Source organism: Sphaeramia orbicularis, chromosome 22, assembly GCF_902148855.1.
Source record: "Sphaeramia orbicularis chromosome 22, fSphaOr1.1, whole genome shotgun sequence".
Taxonomy (NCBI): Eukaryota; Metazoa; Chordata; class Actinopteri; order Kurtiformes; family Apogonidae; genus Sphaeramia; species Sphaeramia orbicularis.
The window spans coordinates 8045282-8069604 of record NC_043978.1 but is presented as its reverse complement, the minus strand read 5'-3'; the positions used below and the strand labels follow the sequence as shown (position 1 = coordinate 8069604).

The window sequence follows — 24323 nt, the reverse complement described above, 5'->3', positions numbered from 1 at the left end:
GAAAAAAGAATTCCATTGTTGATAAAACAAATGAATTTGTCCATGAACAGAAAACTTTATCTTTTCCAACTTGGTGGTTTTTTTGTAGCTGTGCCTGTGCTCTTGTGCTGAACATCCACCTGCTGGTGACAGTTGGGAACATTAACACCACATAGAACCCTTTAAATGATGCAGAGTGAGGTGGCTTGAACTTTCCCTGAGGCTTGGACGTCTGCTGCAGCCTGTTTGACATTCCCATGGGTTCAGTCTGGAAAGTCGAGTGGGAACACTGACCGCAAACACAAACAGGATTCTAGCCTTTGTCGGGTAAACAAAGGCGACATAACTGAAACCGCTGCTCACCAGGGATGTGAAACATGTGAAGGAGGCCACATTTTATCCACCATCTGAAACACAACGCACACATGGAGCCACAAACACTGGACGGAGCTCTGATCTGATCTGTTTTATTCTTATTCCAGAGGATGTTTTTGTTCAGAATCCACAGTCACATATTTCATGTTTATCACTTTTAATTAACTGCATGTGGTGATGGAATGACAAATTAACATGGGTCTTTTGTCTCATGCAGGAAAAAACAAATTAAGCTCATTATCTGCATCTGGACCAAGAGAAACATTATGACATAAAGAGAATAAACTACTGGGAATAACTGAATGCATTTTAATAGAACAAATATCCAAATGTAGGCTGTAAATGTAGGTCATTATCGATTAGTTGATATTATTCTTCAGTTTGCTTTTGTTAAATATTATTATTACACCTATAGGTTAACTTTGCTCAATGAACTGCATTAAGTAAGTTACATTACTGATTACTTTCCAGTAATAGTTCTGTATATAATTTGTCATCATTCATTTACTGATAATAGGAGATATCACATTTATTGATTGCATTTGTAGTAAATATTTAAAGTGCATATAAATAAAAAAAAAAAAAAAAGTTAATTATGCAAATCTGATTGTATGTGAGGTGACCAAAAAAAGTGTATGTGAATTGTTTGTATGGATGCTTTGTGTTATTGTAAAAATATACAGAAAAAAAAGAGTGTTAACACAGCAAAGGAAGTTGAATTAATTGAATTATTACTTTGTAAAAAGGGGTGGGAGTCTTTAAATTATATTTCTTCCCACTCCTTTTCAAGCGTCAAAAAATTTTGTTAGACCATGTTTTATGGTTCTTTATCTGATGATTCTATTGTGCTCGAAATAAAACTAAACTAAAAAGAAAAAAAAAAACAATAGGAGATATGTTCTTAAAGATGCAGAGTAACCTTAAGAACTGTGACCTTTTGAAGTAAAAAAAAAAAAAACAAAACTCAAAGAACTCAAAGAAAAAAACTTCGCTACAATATAGTTAACTGATGTTATACAATAAAGCATTAGTTAAAATGTGGTAAATTTCGGTAAATTTTTGGCCGAATAAAAAAAAAAAAAACAACCGAAAAATTCTTGAATCTACAAAATCAGGGTCTAAATGATAAAGGAGCTGCAATTCATTCAGTGCTTTCACATCCCTGGAAATGGCCTTAATAGTCCCCTTTGGACCTTTCCTTGTTTATTACTATGGGCTGCAGATGGAACATGGCTGATACCGGACCTTGCCGTGCTGTGTGATTCATTTCCCAGTTTGTCTTCATCACAGTATGACGGCATACATTCCTGGTTCCATTCCACTCACTTACTTTTGTTCATTGCCTGCAGATGTTTAAGAGTCGGACAAGAGGAAATGTGTGTTTTCTCTCAGACGTGTGTGAAGGCAGAGGCTCGGGGGAATAGTCTGGGGTCGAGCAAAATGATTCAGCTGGTCACATAACAGACAAACTCCACCCAGCCTGTCAGGTGTGGGTCCTATTTTGGTCTTTTCAGTTAAACTGTATGAGTGGAGGTGGAACTGGACATGATTATTAAATGTGTAAAGTTGTTCTGTGTATTAGTGATGTTCCAGACTCTCACCAGCAGGAAAAGTCTGATACCAGAACAAATTTAGAACCAAAACCACCCATCAAAGCTATGTTTCCACAGACTGAATCAATCACACAATAAAGGATAAAGTTAATTGTTTCCACATCTGTATTATGGAATCATCAAGTTTTGTTCTTCAAACTAAAACTCATACACACTTACTTCAACAGTCGACAAAATAACACTGTCCAATAATGTTCACGTTCTGCATGAGCTGATAGTTTACATTATAGCTCTGTTAGCTTAGCTCTGTTTTTAGACTGAAAACAGTCACAGAAAAAAGACTAATCACCTGTTTTCTGTTCTGTAAACCTAAAGTAAAAGATGGTTTTAAGAGACAAAAGCTTGGTAAAACCAGTATAAAAGATGTTAAAACACATTAAAATGTGGTAAAATTATTCTAATACATTGTAAAACCAAACTATTTAATGGTCAAAACAGATTTAAAGATGATTAAACTAGACTGAAGTATAGTAAAAACCAAAAAAAAGAGATGACGAAAACAGAATGAAAGTTGGAAAAATATATTAGAAATGTTTCCGCACATCTGTATTAGGGTATCATCAAGTTCTTTTTTTCAAACTAAAACTTAGACACTTATTTTAACCATACCAAAGTAACACTGTGTCTAATAATGGTGACATGCTGGGTCAGCTGTTAGTTTACATTATAGCTCTGTCAGCTTAGCTCTGTTAGCTTAGCTCTGTTAGCTCAGCTCTGTTAGCTTAGCTCTGTTAGCTTAGCTCTGTTAGCTCAGCTCTGTTAGCTCAGCTCTGTTAGCTTAGCTCTGTTAGCTTAGCTCTGTTTTTAGACCGAAAACAGCCACAGTAAAACTACTAATCACCTGTTTTCTGTTTGCTTTGTGTTGTCAGTAGCTGAACTAAAGATCTGTTCGAATCCAACAAACAAGGTCAGAACTGTCACAGTTTAGTCTGAACCGTGGATCAACAAACAGCAACTTAGCAAAGTTAAAAGCATCCCATAATAACTTTATGCCTTCATAAGCCTCAGAATCAAAGTCACTCATGTAGAAGAAACACTGACATTTAACCATTAAACTCCATTCTTTCCATTTACAGCTGAGTCCAGAGGAAACAACACAGTAACTCTAGTTTTATCACTTGTTTTCTTTGACTCTTAAAGTTGTTTCTTAATGGTTCTCATCCCATCTGGTCACTTTCTGGTGCTTTGGTCAAAGGCTCTGTGGTGTTAGATTTCCTCACCATGTTAGACTGGCAGAGTGACTCACTACTCCATCTAGTGGTCACATAAATCCCCGTCACTGGAAATAAATTCACTTTGTATCTGTACAAACCAGTTCAACTTCACAGCCCTTCGTTCTAAACGCTCTACACTTTACTAGACAGCAGAACCTCGCAGTACGCAGACTGATCTCAATAAACGGCGTTGTAATTCATGACAGTTCTTTGTGTGCTATACTTATGCATTTTTGACCTTTCGTGTGTTATTCAGCGCCACTTGATCACGTGTCAATTTACGTCAAGATCTCCAGCTCACATAACCCAAACCCTCAGTGCATGATATTTGACGCATCGATTCACATCGGACAGGGTGCTGATAACGGCGTGAACATACATGCAGAAAGTTTATAATGCGTACAGATAACACGGCAATTAAAAGTGGCGTGTATATTTATGCGAGTCATGATATCATGTTGCAGTACGAGTGCACCGTCATACAAGTAATTTACGTTATGAGCCACGGCTCGTGAATATTTTTGACTTGAGATGTGAGTGGAAATCCGCAGTATGAGTGGGCTTCATGGTAGCCACTGCTAGTCAGCATAGAGTTTGCACGTGCTCAGTGGAGCAACTGCTGCTAGCTCTGTTAACATGTTTATCTTGTTGAGGCAACATCACGATTGTTTATTTGCATTCTCTTTTATTACGATTTTCTAAATGTTATTTTCCTTCTATTTGCACATTTTCTGTTTAGAAAAAAAACCTTTTAAAAAAGGGTTAATTGGAACTGACTGGATTAAATTTGTCAAACACAAAACTAACTCAGTCATGGAATGAATTAAACTTGTACTATGAGGTTCTACTGTGTACTCTATATCAACTCTTTAAATTTCTTGCTTGTCAGTTGCTATGATCCTGTCATGATATTGTGTCTAATTTTTAGTAATTTCAAGCCAAAAAAAAGTCAAAATCTAAATAAGTAAATGAAGGAAGGAAGGAAGAAATAAACAAATGAACAAATAATAATAATGATAAATAATAATACATCACACTTATAAAAGCACTTTTTTGGACACTCAAAGATTCACAAACAAAACAAAAAGAACAAGGTGAACAGGTGACTTTTGAGTTGTGATAAACAAATGAAAAATAGACAAACAAACAAACAAACAAACAAATAAATATCTGTGTAGTGGAGGTGCTTCCTGTCTGAATGCTCCATTCTAATGTCAGACTGGAGGATTTCTGAAACATCAACAACACTTCAAATCACTAAACTATATGAGCATGTGAAAGGCTTCGTTTGGGTTTTGTTCTGGTTTCCCACATACATAAATCAGTTTCACTTCAGGTGTAGGCTGTGTTTATCATATTTTCACCGCTTTACCTTACCGACGTACAGTTCTTTCCCACGGGAACAGAAGCTCTGAAGTCTCTCCAAACTAAACAGACTCACCAGCAATAACAGAGCGAATACAGAATCCCCATCAGAAAATGAACCATGTTTGTCAGACACATGGACCAAACACTCATGAGATAACTTTTATTATAATTTGGCTCTATATTAATCAAATTTGATTTAGATTTCATTTTTTTTAATTTCTTTTTTTTTATTGCACAACCTTTGTAATTCATATTCTACAGAATTATTGCACATTATTGGAAGTGATTGTATGAGGATACACTGAGGGAAATGATTGTATCCTTTCATTAGTGTGAAAAGTGTTTATTGTATGAAAACGTCATAAAAAAGGAGGACGGGTTCTTATTTATAACAATTTTTGTTTCTCATTTTTAACAGTACAATACAATCTCCTCAGGTTGAGGAGCAGGAAAAGAGCAAAAGAACAGAAAAAAGATGTGTTAGTGTCAGAATATTAAGGACCCTTAATAGATACATTTGTCTCTGAATGTCAGCCATTTTCCCCAGTTTTTCAGAAAGAGATTTTCTTTTAACTTTAGTTTATATGTCAGATGTTCCATGACAAGTATATCATCTATGATTGAAAGTCATTGTTTGTCAGACAGAGCATCAGTCTGAAGCCAGGTCTTTGTTATGGCCTTCTCCCTGGCCACCAGGAGGATCTTGACAAGATATCTGTCTTTATGCACTGATTCTTCTAAATGTCCGAGGTACAGAACAAGACAAGAATTTGGGATTGCATATCCCAACACATCACAGAGAGCTGAGTGAACTTTCCCCCAGAAGGGTTGGATATCTGAGCATTTCCAAAACGTGTGTGTGATCTGGATCTGTGTGATTACATAGTCTCCAACACGGCTGTTGAGTATTCATTTGTTTACTTTTAATTTTAGGTGTGATGAAATAACAAATTAGATTTTTCCAATTAAATTCTCTCCATTTAGGTGATGGTGATGTTGATTGGTGTGTTTCCCACATATCGTACCATATCCCCTCTGGGATCTCCTCACCCAGCTCTCTTTCCCATTTAGTTTTAGGACGGGTTCTTATTAAGGGACAATGAACAGACAAAAACACGTCAATGAAGGAATAAATGCTGAGGTGAATGTTTCCATCACCCTCTAAATGACAAGGAGGGAATAAGGAACTGATTAACACAACTAAAAGTGTTTATTTCCACCTGTCTTTGTAACATTCATGTGTGATTTGGCCTGTTCTCCCACCTCTACTGACTCCCCTATTATGTCAGAACGCCCCACCAGGTAGATAAATACCTGTGAGTTTCAGTACATGTCGTTGAAATGTCTCCATAAAGTCTGGAACATGCGATTCCAGAAAACGCTCTCCGCCATGGCCGAACCCTTTAACACACACATGTGTGCGTCTGTGTATGTGCAGCCTTTTGTGTGAGTGTGTGTTTGCCCGTGGTTTCTCACCTGTATGTGATGGAATCTCACTGTTGCAGACGTCTGAAAAAGCGAGCGGCTGAGAAGGTCTCCAAGCCAAAGGTTAATGTTTCAGCCAGTGGAAGGTACACGAATGCAGGAAAACCCACCGTCCAGCCCCGTCTCCTCTGGGGGTGCTTGTGTTTTGACAGTGGGTTTCCTGTCGGAGTAGTCGATAACCATTTACCTCCTGTTTCTAGATAGTTACCACCGTCCTTTTCCCTCTAGTGTCATATTTTTACTATATGTGCAGCATGTCAGTGGAGTGTATATTCTGAATGAAAGGATCACTCACATTTTTACTAACATGGCACAGATTGTATGCACCGACTCCCAAATAATACAAAGCAACAAACAATTATTAATGTTACAAACACAGTAAATGTGCAGGATGTATTTCCAACTGGTGAAAACTGCTGTTGACAACCAAAAAACTAATTTAAGAACCATTTAAGTCTCAATTCTTACATGTTTCCTACAGTCCTTCTATTTTTAAATTGAATTAAAAAATACTGTTTAGATCAGGGCTGTCAAACTGGTTTTAGTTCAGTTCCACATTCAGCTAAACTTGATCTGCAGTGGGCTGAACCAGTAAAATAATAACAGAATAATATATAATGTCAACTCCAAAATTTTCTCTGTTTTACAGCGAAAAAGTAAATTTACAGTATGAAAAGGTTCACATCTACAAACTATCCTCTCAAACAATGTGAATAACAGGAACAAACTGAAAAAATAAGTGTAATTTTAACAATATTCTGCCTCAGTTTATCATTTACACATGTACATTATAACTTACAGACCACAGTGGATCTACAAACACACAAAACATTTAATAACAGACAGAATATTGTTAAAATTGTACTTACTTCACTTAAGACATTTCAAGTTATTAACATCTTTTGCAAAATTATACTTTGTTTTAGTGTAAATACATGAAAATGTTCACATTTACAAAGAGAAACATTTGAAGTTGACATTATTTCTATGTTATTCTGATAGTATTTGACTGGTCCTGCCCACTGGAGATTGAATTGTTCTGATGTGGAACCTGAACTAAAAGGATTGTTAAAATCTTAGTGTTATTTTTGCATTTCACAAATTCATCCCGCGGGCCGGACTGGACCCTTTGGTGGGCCGGATTTGGACCCCGGACTGCATGTTTGACACCTGTGGTTTAGATAGAAATAAGGCAAGGCAAGTTTCACATTTCATGTACAGGACAATTCAAAGTGCTTCACATAAAACATAGAAGCATCACAGGAGAGGCATAAAAATACAGTTAAGATGAGAGAAAGTTCAAATATAAAAACATTAACATTAAAATTAAAATAGACATTAAAATCATCAGCGACAAAATGTGATTTTAAAACTTCATTTAAAGAGGTTATTTAAGGGTTTAGGAGAAAGCTGCAGTAAACAACATTTTCAGGCCTGATTGAAATGAGCTGACAGTTGGAGCAGACCTCAGGTATTCAGGACGTTTGTTCCACAGCTGAGGAGCAGAACAACTGAACACTGCCTCACGTTGTTTGGTTCTGACAGAAGATGAATAATCATTTGTAGGGTGTTTTGTGGTGTTTTCAGTCAGATGGAACAAACTGAAAACCTTAACCCTGGATGCCACTCACTACTAAATGGGAAAAGAAGAAGAGGAAGTCTGTTCAGAGATGACTCTAAGGCTCCGTTCACACTGCAGCTAAATGTGTCCATATGTGACCTGGATCTGATCTGTTTAAGACAGTTTGAACAGCACTAATCTGACCCGGACCACTTTCATATGTGGTCCTAAATCTGACCCGGACCACGTTCATATGTGGTCCTAAATCTGACCCGGACCACTTTCATATGTGGTCCTAAATCTGACCCAGACCTCTTTCATGTGCGGTCCTAAATCTGATACAGATCTGATATTTTCCAATGTGACTTCAGTCTGAACGTCCAGGTCGCATTTATCTGACCTTTACGTCATTGAAATGCGACAAACGTTCCAGTTGTTGGTCGGAGCGGAGGAAAACCAGATTTCCTTCTGTAAACATAATGTGTGTCTGCGTGGTCTTGTATTCCATCAGGATCTCTTTAGTGCATGTGGGTCACTTCAGGGTCACATTCAGTTCAGACTCAAAACTGATAGAAGTTCCGTTTAATGTAGAATATGAATAAACACAAAAAAATGTGATTTCACAAAAATATCTGAATTGTGCATTAAAACCTGCTGTGTGAACGGAGCTTAAGGGAATGAAAATACAACAATTCAATGATTGAACATTAGTGAAAACATAAGTATGAGTATTTCCTTCCATTTCTCCTGTTGGATCCTCCAGAATCCCCTTAAATAATTAAGTAATGCCACTATCAACACATATTTATCAAAATGATCAATTTATTTGAACCCTTAAAGACCCAGTGCTACTTTTGTGCCAGTTTCCAAATGATATTTTCTCTCTAATTAACCTTTCTTAAGTGAATTATAATCATTTATTCTAATATTATCTTCTTTATTTTGAATTTTTTCATTGTAAATCATGTATTTTTATATATGTTTAATCCACTGATCATGTAGATGTTCAGAAAAGCTCAGAGTAAATTCAAAGGTTAAAAAGAAAAAAGTGACTCTTTCAGCAAAGTCTGTCATTAACTGAACATAAACCAGTGTGTCCATCCACTGACATTGATCCAACTCCATGGGCTGAGATGATGGTGTTATTTTACACCAATTATTTGCATGGATTTGAATTTTTGATGAAATTTTGAAATATTTAAAATGTGCCTTTCCTTCAAATGGTCCATATTTTGATGGTTTATACCATGTAAATGGTTATTGATATCAATATAGTTTCTATTGATCACTGATAGAAGTGATATATGGACTTTATTTTAATAGTGGAGTTATTCTTACTGCTGTTTTGGATTTCAGTTGATTATAGAGAGACTTAACCTTCCTCTTGTGTTAGGGTCAGCACCGACTCATTTTAGGTTTTAAATGTATAAATCAACCAAGTAAAATTTGTGTATTGCATCAAGGCTTTTTGACTTTGTCAGGAACGTCTATTTCAACAAAATAATACAAAAAAAATCTTTTTCACTAAATTATGAAATTCATTGGTTGAAATGATGACCTTTGTGTTGTTAGAGTCGACCCAGTTATAGAAATAAGATTATAAAGTAATAATTAGAGCCAAAAGTGAAATCATAAGTGCAGTGTGAGCCAACACACTGACAGACAGCTCCTCTACCAAGTGTGAGTTCTTGGGGATTCTCATTCTGTCTTGTTCTCCAGTTTACCTGCACAAAAACAAAACATGCACAGATGGGCAGGTCCACATGTGAGGTCAGTTCAGTGCAGAGGTGGTGACTGTCAGAGTGCACATCGACGGGAGTACTGACAAAAAAAGGCCCAGAGGGTCACACCAAAAATATTAAAACCAGTAGTTTGATGGATAAGGAAGCCTAACAAGGTAAACAAGAGATGAGAAGCAGACTGGATGATAGATAATAGTTTTCAGTGTATTTTACAGCTGATTTAAGACGTGGGTCAAAACGGACCTGTTAACATAAGAGATGGGAACAGAAAGCTAACACAGAAGGAGGGTTAAGCTAACAGTCAGTGTGAAGCAGAGGGATGGAAGGACCCAGTCGCAGAAAGACTCTTAAGAATCCAAACGGTTGACCAAGAAGTGGAAAATGACTGAGAGGTTGAAGAAGTACAAGGAAGAAACTCAAAGACAGACAAGAAAGAAAAGAGACAAGGATAAACACAGAAGGAGACCTGCAAAATAAGATGGGAAACAAATCATGACACAAGGTTTGTGACTTAAATGGTTTGTAAATGTGTGTTTGGTTGTCGTGTGACAGCAGTTTGCTCCATATTTAACCAAACGGCCCATATGTGGTCTTCATTAATGGCTTTAATGGGACACATGTCATCAATCTGTGCTCTGTTAGTGACCGGCTCGTATTATTTTTCCATTGAATCTAATATAACAGCTGGAAATCCCATTCTCCGCATTATGGCATGCTTTCTGGAGGAGGTCAGCTATCTTTGGGGTTTCTTCAGCCACAACACTCACACATGATGAGAGGAACTTGTGTCTGGTAAAATCTGCAAATAATTCATAGCTTAATCCTGTTTTTTAAGGCCAGATGTGTGGAATACGACACACTGGAAACTTTTATACACTCTCAAATGGGCTTAAAGTGGTTAAAAACATTAGATTACTTCACTTAACTGAATTCTCCCTCATTCTTAAACTTAATATGTGACAAAAATGCACCTTAATTGGGTTTAAATGTTTAACAGTCTGCAGGACATTGTATATATGTAGATGTATAATGAACATTTGCAGATTCTAGCTGATGCAGGTACCGTCCAGAGTAACAAAATAACTGTTACAGGATGAAAATGTACAATTGTCTGTCATTAAATCACCTACTAACATAGTTTTTTTTGGGTTTGGTTTATTATATAATCATGGAAGACCGTGTTTTAAAAGATAAAACCAGTAGTATTTCATGTTTCTATGTACTTTTACCTTTTAGCAGATCCAGTGAAAAGACCAAACCCTTACAAGTGCATATGTATTATGTTTGTTTTGTGCTGTAGTGTGCATTAGTATAACATGCATCATTTACTAAACCATAATCTTACTGCTAAAATAACTCAACTATGCATAAAAAGCCATAACAGATGCATTACACTCTCATGAGGAAACTAAGAAGTGATGTGTCTGAAAACAAATCATTATGAATACACTGATTAACGTCACTTCTTTTAATGTAGTATGTTTACATGCACAGAAAATTCTGTTTTGTTTTGTTTTTTTGCAGTTATTCTACAGAAGAGGATTAGGGCCACTGGAGAAAATAAAAAGTTCCAATATATTTTTTCTTATTATTATTCTGAGAAAAAGAGAATTCTGAGATTAAAGTCAGAATTCAGACTTTTTTCTCAAAATTCTGACTTTAATCTGAGAATTCTGACTTTTTTGCTCAGAATAATAATAATAATAATAATAATAATAATGATAATAATAATAATAATAATAATAATAATAAAAATTGGACCTTAATCTTTTTTTGTAGTGGCCCTAATTCTCTTTCGTTGTTATTCTGACTCCCAGTGAGTGGTTTATATGGCTGATGAATATTCCACTAATATTCCCATCTGCCTGTGCAACATACCTAACAGTTCAACGTAGGATTTTGCTGAATGAAAGTGAAAGTCTGTGAAATTAGCTTTTTATTCAATAGATGCTGTGTTATGTGATAGTAATTGATAATAACTAAATGTAAGTTTTCTTATAAGTACAACCTCCTGATCTGATAATTAATAAATTTCACAATTATGAGATAAAGGAGCTAGATCTATTAAAGCACAGCTGTCAAACATACGGCCCACAGGCCAAAACAGGCCCATCAAAGGGTCCAATCAGATCAGAGGAATGAAGTTTGTGAAATGCAAAAACTGCTCAGAAGATATTACAACAATCACAACAGTAACAATCATTTTAGTTCAGGGGCCAAATACAGACCAGTAAAATACGATCATAATAATATATAAATACTGTCAACTTCAAATTCTGTCCTTTGTTTTCGAAAATTATATGAAAATTTTTACATTGACAAACTATCCCTTCTCAACAAATGTGAATAACCTGAACAAATATGAACAACATGAAATGTCTTAAGAAAATTAAGTGCAAATTTAACAATATTATGCATGTTACTACATATTTTGTGCATTTGTGCGTTTTTTTTTTATCCATCTACTTTCTTCACATGTCACGTAGGCAGAAAAATATCCCATTAAACTTTAAGGAAATATTGATGTTTTTATCTCAAATCATCATGAACAGGACATCTTACAGCTGTAGACATGATGTGTCCTAATATTTATGTCCATATAGGTTAGAAACATCAATATTATGTCGTGAGAAATTTAGTCAAAACCATCTCTGAGGCATTTTGGAAACCAAGATAAGAATTTAACCCAAACCAACCAATGCACTGATATTTATCCCATAATATAAAACTATATTCTGACATTAGTCATTATTGTTTTGTATCCCAGACCCCTGTTAGAAAACAAACACCTGAATTCAACGTGTCCACATACTTTTGTCCATATAGTGGATGATAGTATAGAAGCAAAACAGGCTTAATTCTTAAAAGTTCTCCATTAATTAAAGACACATAAAATGTTTTTGCCTTGTGTGGTTTTGAGTTCAGACCAGTGTGTGCTGAAAAATGGAGAAAAGTCAGACACAAAACAAGGCCAGATCTACTAAAACACTCTGATACTGAACTTTATGGATGTGTTTGTGCCAGTGTATGATTAGTATGACATTTTTTTGTGATTAGGAGATAATTCACAGCACGATCACTGACTGAGTGGAATCAGCTCCTGGAGGCTTAAGGCTTGTTTTCTTTAGGAGGTCTTTACATGAGTGCTTCTATGACACTGGGTTTATTTTACTATCTGTCACTTTTCCATCTTTTTAGACCCAATAATAAAAGGTAAATGTAGACATGTTTCCCCCAGGATGGACCTAATGAGGACCTCAGATAAATGCAACAAAAAATTATACTCTTGCTCTGAGCTATCCCATAATTAATGAATTTATAATCAAATATTGGGTCCAAAAATAGGACTCAAATATGGACATTAAATCTCCCTAGGTGTCAGTGCATTAGATGTGAAAACATGTGTAAATGGTCTTATGTAAACTCTAAATAAAGACACTGTGTTCAATGTGTGGATCCTAGTGGTTTTTCTAATCCACACGTGGGTTTGTCGTCAGTCTCAGTCTCATTCCAGGTTTGGTGTGGAACCCATCGTGTCCACTGGTGTTACATGGAGAACCTGAACATTTAAACACAAATAAGTCGTGGGTGATTTTACAACAGTGGTCATTTTTGTGAAACCCTCTATCTTGCATATTTACTTCGATTCCCAAAATGTACCTGTGAGAGAGTTAAAAAAAAATTGAAAAAATACTAGCACATAATTTTCGTGTCCTTTTTACTGTTACATGCGGATTTTTGTATAAAAATAAAATAAAAATAATATAAAAATGTGTTTTATCTGTAAAATAGTTTATTTTTTATCTCAGTAAGTATTTATGTTTAAAATAGACCCAAATTTGCTTTATAACATTCGTCTACATCTGGTTTGAAGTTCTAGCCCCGTGTCCTGTTTTTAGGACCAGTTTCATAAAAACACCCACGTACAATACTTACTGAAGTTAGTCTTTTTGAAAACTAAAATTGTGTTGCTATCATTTTCAGTGTCTGTCACTGTCAGGAAGTCAACAAATACGAACAGACAGATGTTCTTTGTTTTGGTCTTTTCATTGGATTTTGTGGTTTTGTCATAAAATACTGAATACTACTAACCTTATCCTTTAACTCTTACACTTATGTGGAACTCAACAGTGTTAAATAAGTAGTAACTAAGATTCACACTGACAGTTTAGACTGACTAACCTGTTAATGATTATGTCATACATGTCATGTATGAGCCTGTACTGATGAAATGTATAAAAAAGTCAAACTTCTATATGTTTTTGTCTATTTCCGTGCATCCAAAAGGATGTGTCATTTTTAACTTTATTCTCATGTTATATTTATGATTCTGTTTAATGCAGTGTTGAACATGACATATCCTTTTAAACTACTGTTGTTTTATTTTTGTTTGTTTTTTTTGCACCATGTAACATTTCCTTTTTTGCTCCTAACTGTGCAGTCTAACCCGTGTTTACCTTGCAGGCAGACATCCAAAGCTAAAGCTAACTCTAAGTCTAAACAGAGCAGCCCTGGCAAAAGGTAAACGGAGGAGAAACGCTTCATTATGGGGACAGCAAATGTTCTCGACAGTCCCACACATGCTGCAGCCATGCAACCCACAAACAATCCCATTAGATAAGAAAAAGAAGGGGACATGTACCAGTATCCACTGCACATGTGTCTGCTTCAAATAAATATCCACATTATTAAAATAACAAGGCTAATGTTATTTTGAGTTCAGGCTCATGTTGTATAGACTGTTCAAGTTCATAACGGGTTTTTCATTGTCACTTGATGGATGTCATTTTAATTGTCGCTCATTGATGTAACTGACTCTGAAACACTGGTGTCAAACATATGGAATCTGTGAAAACTGTTCTAGTTCAGGTTCCACATACAGACCAACATGATCTACAGTGGGTCACAGCAGTAAAATAGCATAAAAAAACTCCCAATTTGTCTTTGTTTTAGTGCAAAAAAGTTAAATTACATGAAAATGTTTACATTTACAAACTATCCTTTCACTGAATATGTGAATAAACTGAACAAATGTGAACAACATGAAACGTCTTTAGAGAAGTCAGTGTAATCGTACCAATATTCAGTCTGTTATTAAATGTTTTGTGTATTTGTAGATCCACTGGGATCTGTACGTTATAATGAACATGTGGAAATGATAAACCGAGGCAGGATATTGTTTCAATTGCACTTATTTTTCTTAAGAAATTTCAGGTTCTTCATGTTATTCACATTTTCTTTTTTAAGTTTTTATTTAAATTTTACAAACACATAATCAGCAAAAACAAAATAAAAAAACACACAAACAAACCTTGCTTGGGTACACTACATGACATTACATTCAGATTTATTCAGTCCCTCCACCATTCTGAGTTCTGAAATCCATCCATTTATTCCATTTTTTGTCCATTTGTGCTTCTTGTAGTCACAGTTTGTGGGTTATTTTTTCCAAATGTATATATTCCTTCATGTTATTCACATTTTTAGGGGAACTCTGTAGATGTAAACATCTTCATCATGCAGTTGTACTTGTTCTTATTTTCCTGGTTCTGATCCACTTCAGATCATATTGGGCTGAATGTGGAACCTGAACTAAAATGGGTTTGACAGCCCTTTGTTAAAGCAGATTTTTTTTTCCATTTTATCCAACATTAAAGCAAAAGTTTGTGTGATTGTCTGATTCTTCACCATGACATAGTTCTTGTGTGTTGTCCTGCTGTGAAACAAACACATCTGGTGGAAAGTCCTTTAATGCTAACGACTTTTCAGCAGGTTTTTCTTGGACATGTTCTTTAAATCTGTTCTTGAATCCCTCTGCTCCCTTCAGGTTGTACTTGGAGCGTCAGAAGAACTACTTCTACCTCCACTCGGTGGCGTGTACGGGTACAGAGGTGCACCTGGCCGCCTGCCCCCTAGAGTTCATCAAACCCAACGCCACGTCCAGCTGCAGCGGCGGCATGGCGGCCGTCGTCAGCTGCATGCCCGGACCGCTGTTCATGCAAAACACTGGCATGAAGAAGAAACTGAAAATATCGGTAACAATGGTTTTAAATCCTGTTTTACCTTGTAAAAGCTAATAACGTAATAACAACCGATAACGTAATAACGGCCGATAACGTAATAAATTTGCCATTTTTAAAATGTAATAGGCCAGTAACGTAACATCTGGCCAATAACATAATAAAAATCCTGAAATGGTAATGTAATAGCTTTTGGCCAATAATGGTTTAACTTATTACGTTATTGGCTCAGTTACTGCATTTGCAAAGAATTTTTTTTTTTTACCAGGCCAATAACGTAATAACCAGACAATAAGTTAAAATGTTATTGGCCAAATGTTATTATATTATTGGTTCAGGACTTTTATTATGTTGTTGGCCAGATATTACGTTATTGGCTTATTACATTTTAAAAATGGCAAATTTATTACGTTATTGGTTGTTATTACGTTACCAGTTGTTACTACGTTATCGGTTGTTATTACATTATTGGCTTCTACAGACCTGTTAGTGTCTCCAGTCAGTGCAACAATATGAATAAAAAATAAATAAATTCATCTGAAAATAAGAATAGAGTGAATGTAAAATTACAAAAACTAAATAAACTAAAGAAAATTTAATATAGCATTTTACAAAAAGTAAAATTAGTGTAGAATTAAAAGTAGAGCAAAGTAAAAATAGACCTATAATATGAATAGACACAATATTAACAGTTTGTATATTGGAGAAAAGTCTATAAAAATAATGCATTTATGTTTGAATGAATATTACATCGTTACTGCAACAAAGTATTAGATGGAGTGGACTGAAATAAACAAACATCTATTATCAGCAAACTGGAACAAAATAGTGAAATTTGTCATGAATGTGAGGTTTTTTTAGTGAAAACATGAGGCAGAAATATTTTTGCTTTACAGATAATAATAATAATAATAATAATAATAATAATAATAAAGAAATAGCTTGTACTGAAATGAATGATACCATAAACCCAATGCTCAAATAACAGAATAAATCCTCCATTCAGAACGATCACCACAGACACGTCAGAGGTTCAAGGGTTAAGACACAAAAAGAAAATTAAAACAGCACACGTTATATTTCCAAGTTGTTCAGGACTAAACCCCTCCCCTTTTCCTTTTTGTTTTCGTCATTCTGATGTGATGTGGTCCTTTTTGTGTAGAATAACGTCAGACTGAAGGGAGGCGCGAGGGTCGGCGAGGGTCGAGTGGAGGTTCTGAAGAACAACGAGTGGGGGACGGTTTGTGACGACCGCTGGAACCTGCAGTCGGCCAGCGTCGTGTGCAGGGAACTGGGCTTCGGCAGCGCCAAGGAGGCTCTGACGGGGGCCCGCATGGGACAAGGTTAGAGCGCAGTACACTCAAAAACATGCAACCAGAATACTTATGACGTGTGACTGTGGTGTTTAATGACTCAAACATGTTTATACAAACGCACAGAATTCACATTTTGTTCTTTTCAAAACTTGGCTTTAAATTAGTTGGAAACACGCTTAATGTGGGACACCTTTTGGGCAGCCACGGCTCAGGAGGTAGAGCAGGTCGTCCAATAACTGAAGGGCTGGTGGTTCGAATCCTGCTCTGTCCTGGTCATTCCGTTGTGTCATTGGGCAAGACACTTCACCCACTTTGCCTCCAGTGTTACTCCCACTGGGAGGCCCCGGATTCAGAACCAAAGGAAACTGAACCTGGAACACAGACAGAAAGAGTGAATTTTGTTCTTTTTTAAATTCATTTTGCATTTTACATTCATTCATTTTTAAAATTTTATTCTTTTTTACTTGATATTAGTCAAATTTTTTGCTTATTTGTTCATGTTAGTTATAGGTTAGTACATTTTTTATTCATTTTAGTTATTTAATATAAACCCAGTGTGTCCATCCATTTCTTTCTTTCTTTCTTTCTTTCTTTCTTTCTTTCTGTCCTACTCAGTCCGTTGTGTCCTTGGGTGCAAGACACTTCACCCACTTTGCCTCCTGTGTCACTCCCACTGGTGTATGAATGTTTGGTGGTGGTGGGAGGGGCCGTTTGGGGCAAACTGTCAGCCATACTTCTGTCAGTCTGCCCCGGGGCAACTGTGGGTACATGTGTAGTTTAACTCCACCAGAGGGGGAGTGTGTGAGTGAATGAATAATGGCTCAATAATAGGGCTGTGTATTGGCAAGAATCTTGTGATACGATCCAAATCACAATACTAGGATCATGATACGATATATCACGATATATCATGATACTGTTAAAAAGGCAGTTTTGTGTTTGTTTCGTTTTTTAAAAATCCTTATTTCCTGGAAGAATTGAATTACACCAGAAATCTGCACAGATACTAAACACATTTTTATTTGATCACAACAGGATCTAATGTTATATCACAAAATGTTTCTGTGTCCAAACTGAAATTCTGTTTTACAGACATTACAGTTTAAGATCCTGTTCAGATGTTCATATTCTATTAGTTCAGAACTAACATCAGAACTTTATTTTTGTGTGATCCCAACAAAGGAACTACCATCTGCCTCTCAGACAGTAAAAAGTGCTTTTAGGATGCTTCAAATGACTATTATTTAATAAAACAGTGTTAAATAATAATAAATAAGATATAAATGATAAAGAAATCCAAAAAACAACAATGAACCTCCGCCACATCTGCATTTGAATAAATACCTAAAAATATCAATACAGTACTTTTTAATATCGATACAGTATTGTGAAATGAAATATCGCAATATATTGCAGAAGTGATATTTTCTAACAGCCCTAGTCAATAATGTAAAGCGCTTTGGGGGTCTAGAAAAGGGCTATAGAAATCTAATCCATTATGATTATGATTATTATTATTATTTTGTACGAGATCACTCTGGTCCTGGAGATGAAATATTAATAAACATAGATGCAGTATTTTTTGGTGGCGCATTATGCAAGTCAGTTTTCGGGTTCACTATACCTACATATCACCACTAGGAGGCGCTAAAGCACATGTACCGCTATTTAACATATTAATTTAAATCAAAACCAGAAAAACCCTCGGAGAGCGCAGACCTCCACCAAAGCAGATCAGCTTTCTATTGTTCTAAAACGAAGAGAAAAACCTGGAGTTGTCAGTATTTATAGGTTATAGTACTAGTATTTTACTGGTTCGGCTCACTTTAGAGTAAATTGGGCTGAATGTGGAACCTGAACTAACATGAGTTTGACATTTGGATGGAGGACACTTTGGTTGTTGCATTATTTTTGCGTTCTGATGAACATTTATGGGTAAAATGTAAAGTCACTGACAGTGTGTGTGTGTGTGTGTGTGTGCGTGTGTGTGTGTGTGTGTGTGTGTGTGTCACCTCCTACCAAACTGGGCTGAACACAGACCACAGTGAGTTTGAGCTGTAGTTCCAGACGGTTCATGGGTCATGTTGAACCCTTCCACCTGAGTCCACGTGTCTGTAACTGTCTGCACAGGTCACTTCACCTTCAGCTCATCTGTCCAGCTCACAGACCTGACACTCCACACATTCCACTGCACAGCCTTCATTTAGACCTGCTTTTAATAACCACAGGAATGCAGCGCAAAAAAATACACAACTATTCACTAAAAGAAATATATGTTCAGTCCAGTGTCAAGTCCATGCAAACATGTGGGTCTTTCTTTCTTTCTTTCTTTCTTTCTTTCTTTCTTTCTTTCTTTCTTTCTTTCTTTCTTTCTTTCTCTCTTTCTCTCATTTCGTTTCTTTGTTTCTCTCTCATTCGTTCATTCTTTCGTTTTGTTTCTTTCTATTGTTCATTCTTTCTTTCTCTCGTTCATTTGGTCTTTTTCTCATTTCATTTTTTTCATTTCATTTTGTTTCTTTCTATCTTTCTTTCTTTCTCGCGTTCATTCTTTCTTTCATTTTGTTACTTTCTCTCATTTTGTTTCATTTCTTTCTCATTTTGTTTCTTTCTCTCATTTTGTTTCTTTCTTTCTCGCTTTGTTTGTTTCTCTCATTTGTTCATTCTTTCTTTCGTTGTGTTTCTTTCTTTCTCTCGTTTGTTCGTTCTTTCTCTCGTTCATTCTCATTTCATTTAGTTTCTTTCTTTCTCTCGTTTCATTTCTTTCTCGTTTGTTTGTTCTTTCTCTCTTTTGTTTCCTTTTGTCTCATTTGATTTCTTTCTCGTTTCGGTTGTTTCTTTCTTTCGCTCGTTTCATTTCTTTCTTTCTTTTTTGTCTTTCTTTCTCTCGTTCGTTCATTTGTTCTCTCCTTTTGTTTAATTTTTTTTGTTTTGTTTTCTTTCTTTCTTTCTTTCTTCCTTTCTTTCTTTCTTTCTTTCTTTCTTTCTTCCTTTCTTTCTTTCTTTCTTTCTTTCTTTCCTCTTACATTCCTGAGGTTCATTCTCTCATATGTTTCCTCATTCATGAAATACCTCTCATATTAAGTGTGTTTGTTTTTTTTGTTTTTTTTTTTTTCTTCTGAGGGTCTGTCAGGCTTTTCTCTGAACACAAAACCATCTGTGCGGTTCCAGTTTTGTTATGGACCATTTCACGTGAAAATGAGGCGGTCACTCATTCAGTTTCAAGGACTCAGTGTCTGACTTTAATAACCACTGTTCCTCCACCTGATTAAGGTTCAGCATTCAAAGATTTCTTATTGTCACGTCACTAGATGCACAGATACAGATACAAACAGCAGCAGATATGACCAAAGTATGTTTGGAATAAAGGACATTATGTTTAACACTGTGTAACTGAGCTGGAATTGCACAGGGTTTGCAAGGAAACATGATTAAACTTTCACTTTTGGATCTTAAACTGTTAAAAAATGGGATAATTTAGTTGTGAAATGTCCTGAATGTCCTTGGAATAGAACATTAACCCTTACAGACCCAAACGTCCACCATTAACCTAAACCATCTGCTGATCTAAACTGTTTCATACCTGTTAATCCACTAATCCTATCAATACATGGAAATAATTGGTGTAAAATACAGTTCTTCATCTTTTCATGGTCATCAGATAGGACCATATTTGGACATTCAGAGGCTCCATAGTTACCATGGAAACACTGTCATCTTCTACAACATTGATTCCCCAGTCAAACCCATGGAGCTGGATCAATGACAGTAGACAGACACACTGGGTTTATGTCCAGTTAATGACAGATTAGACTGAAAAAGACACTTTTTCTTCAGTTTTCTGTCTTTTGACATAATAACCTTTGAATTTACTCTGAGTTTTAATGAACAGCTACATGACCAGTGAATTAAATATAAGAAAATACGTGATTTACAATGAAAAAAAAAACCCTCCAAACAAAGAACGGTTGAATAGAGAGAAAATTCCAGTTGGGAACTGACATAAAAGTAGCGCAGAGTCTTTATGGGTTAAACTCTGAAATAATAATGAACACTGACACTGGAGACACTGGCTTTATGTTCAGTTAATCCAGTGGTTTCCAACCTTTTTTTACTCCTGACCCCATTTTAACATCACAAATTTCTGGTGACCCCAGACATTCAAAATGGAGACTTTTTTTTTTTTTGCTAAAATTTATTTATTTTTGATCATGTAATAGTTTTCTATACTATGTTTCAAATGAAGGTTAATTTAACAGGATATTTAGTCTATATAATGTCTGTTATTGTGGACGGAGGCAGTAAAGCCAGGTGTAGATTACTGCACAGAGGGAGAATTTTATTTTCCTTGGTCAGGATATGTCCAGTCAGTCCAGCTTGGATTTACAAGGAGGACAATTAATACTGAACAAACAAGAACTCAAACTATGAATGGTTGAAAAACATTGAGTTAATTATATCTCTGCTGAAAAAGTCACTTTTCCTTCAGTTTTCTCTATTTCTGAAATAATACCCCTCAACTTTAACCTTAGTTTTAATGAACATCTACATTAATAGTGAATTAAATATAGGAAAATACTTGATTTTCACAGAAAAAAGCTCAAAATACAGAGGATAATATTAGAATAAATGGTGATAAATCACTTCAGAAAAGTTCCATATCCTTCTGAGACCCAGCAATGCTTTTTGTCCTCTGTAGTGGACGAGAGTTTCACAGCTTTACTTTAAAATAAAAAAATTAAAATGTCAACTGAAAAGGACATACTATAAAAAAAAAAAAAAAAAAGTATCTGAAAAAACTGTTGCATCATGCCATTTCCAATTAAGGCAATTATTTAAAGTAAAATGGTGAAAATGTTTGCGTACTTGGTCTCCGGAGGATATAGAAGAGAATATTTAGGAACGGCCCCAACAGTACCTCTGGGTCTTTATGGGTTAAACTGTTAAAAACATGTGGAGCGTTCAGTCAGTGTGGTGCAGATACAAGCGGCCTTTCATATCCCACTGGTCTGGGTTCGCTGGGTGGGGATGCAGAGGAAAGAGGCCTTGGACGCTCATCACTAAGTGTCTGTGAAGGAGCAGCAGAAGCGCCGTGTGCCGGGACGGATGTCAGTCCACCGCCCGGCAGCGTCACACCCACAAACATTCAGGAACGTCACCCAAGTCGGAAACGAGCCCCGCTCAAGGAACGCTTTGACTGAAGTTCCAGAACGGAGCGGACTGTAGAGATGGAGTGAGAGTTTAGAGGAGGAGTGAGAACCAGGACGCACAGACTGCACCGTCAGCAAACACAACCAAAGGAGACTGAACACAGAAGAAAGAGTGAATTTGGCTCTTTTTTAAATTCATTTTGTTCATTTTTTTGCTTATTTTATTCTTTTTTACTTGATGTTAGTCAAATTTTTACTTATTTTTTCATGTTAGTTATTAGTTAGTACATTTTTTATTCTTATTTTTATTCTTTCTTCTCTCTCTCTCTTTCATTCATTCTTTCTTTCTTTCTCTATTTTGTTCTTTCTCTCTTTCGTTCTCTCTTTCATTCATTCATTCATTCATTCTTTTGTCTTTCTGTCTTTCTTTCTTTCTGTCTTTCTTTCTTTCATTCATTCATTGTTTTTCTCATTCTTTCTTTCTTTCTTTCTGTCTTTCTTTCTCTCTTTCATTCTTTCTTTCTTTCTCTCTTTCTTGCTCTTTCTCTCATTCTTTCTTTCATTCATTCATTCTCTTTCTTTCTTTCTTTCTTTCTTTCTTTCTTTCTTTCTCTCTTACTTTCTTTCTCTTTCTTTCTTCCTCTCTTTCCTTCCTTCCTTCCCTCCTTCCTCTCTTCCTTTCCTTTCCTCCTTCCTTCCAGGTATGGGTCCCATCTACATGAATGAGGTGAAGTGTGTTGGTCATGAGCGCTCCGTCTGGAACTGTCCCTTTAAGAACATCACGTCTGAGGATTGTCAGCACACGGAGGACGCCGGCGTTCGCTGCAACACGCCGTACCTGGGTCTGGAGAGCACGGTCAGAGCTACACCTGCTCACTGCACATGTTCACACGCTCACTTTATCATCCATATATTATTATTCACAACTGCCTTATATTGTTTTTTTTAATGTGTCATTCAGATGGAGATGATTGTGGTGTTTTCATCGCTTTCATTGTTTTCTCTTTTGCATGAAGATATTTTGGAACTAATAACCTTTTTTTTTTTTTTTAGTTACACATTAATCTCACTTCTTCACTGCTGTCACGAACCAACAGTAAACTTTATCACATGCTGAATAATTTCCATTCTTCAGCTGCTTTAAACTTCTCAAACCCAAAAAGTTTGGTTGTGTTTTTGTGACAACAGTGAAGACACTTAAACCGTGAGTATTTTGTGGTTGTGTACTTTGTACTCGACCAGATCATACTCCAGTTTCCTGTAGATGCACACAGACGCTGGGATCAGTGGGAGAAAAACTCTAGTAAATGAAAAAAAAAAATTACGTTATACATTTGTTTAAACCTCCAGAGAATTAAATGTGAACTAGATACAACCCCAAAAACAGAAAGTGGTGATTTCTAAATATTTCCTGGTTTTTCTGTTCAGCTTCAGTTTCTTTGTAAACATGAACTCATTCTTCACATTCAGACTCAGACACATTACATTTATCACCAATATTGAGTCCAGTACGGTTAGAGCTGCTTGTAATCTTTCAGTGCTTGATCCATGTCCTTCACACCTAGTCCTTCAGGGATGGTTTATCTGATATGATCCACCTTTAACTCATAAAGACCCAGGGCTATTTCTGCAGCAGTTCACAAAGGACGTTTTCTTCCATTTAACTTTTCTGAAGTTTTAATATAATATTATCCTCTGCATTTTGCACTTCTTCAGTAAAAAGCAGCTGTTTTTCCATCTTTAATTTATAGATCATGTAAAGGTTCATAAAAGCTCTGACTGATATTGTTCTTTCTTTCTTTCTTTCTTTCTTTTGTTCATTCATTTGTTCTCTCTTTCGTTCTTTCTTTCTTTCTTTCTGTTTCTTTTGTTCATTTGTTCTCTCTTTCTTTCTCTCTCTCTCTCTCTTTCTTTCTGTTTCTTTTGTTCATTCATTTACTCTGTCTTTCTTTCTTTCTTTCTCTCTTTCTTTCTTTTTCTTTCTTTCTTTCTGTTTCTTTTGTTCATTCATTTGTTCTCTTTCTTTCTTTCTTTCTTTCTTTCTAATCACATCATTATTCAGAGTTTTTATCTCAGTATTGGCCCTAAATGAGAAACAAAAAGCCTAAAAATGAGCCCAAAAATGAGTCAGAAGTCAAAGTCCATAGAAATCACTGCTTTCCCTCTAACTTCTCGTACAGTTCCAGCCTTTTGTGATTCAGGGTTGCAGTTTTTAGAAACCCACACCCTTAACCGTACCAAATCCAGCCTATAATAGCCCAGTTCTTATCCCACTTGGCCCTTGGGCGTCTGTGCTGCCTCGTCTTTCCTAACCCCTCGGCTCCACACAGATCCGACTCACGGGAGGACGGACCCGGTACGAGGGTCGTGTGGAGATCCTGGGCTCAGACTCTAACGGGACCCAGAGCTGGGGTCTGATATGCGGAGAGAACTGGACCACCAAGGAGGCCATGGTGGCCTGCAGGCAGCTGGGCTTGGGCTACGCTAACCAGGGTCTGCAAGT

General features: G+C 36.1%; 1 protein-coding gene across 5 annotated transcripts in view; it reads left to right on the top strand.

Annotated features, from left to right (window-relative positions):
* The window catches only part of loxl3b (lysyl oxidase-like 3b), a 72041-nt gene that overhangs the window by 32638 nt on the left and 15080 nt on the right, over positions 1-24323 (top strand). For 2 of the 5 annotated variants that reach the window (XM_030127517.1, XM_030127521.1), the window contains exons 5-10: positions 6055-6120; positions 13802-13858; positions 15165-15372; positions 16520-16700; positions 22522-22676; positions 24151-24321. In XM_030127517.1, the coding sequence (XP_029983377.1) occupies positions 6055-6120; positions 13802-13858; positions 15165-15372; positions 16520-16700; positions 22522-22676; positions 24151-24321 (838 nt within the window). The remainder of the gene's footprint in view (positions 1-6054; positions 6121-13801; positions 13859-15164; positions 15373-16519; positions 16701-22521; positions 22677-24150; positions 24322-24323) is intronic. The other 3 variants (XM_030127519.1, XM_030127518.1, XM_030127520.1) reach the window with 3 other exon arrangements.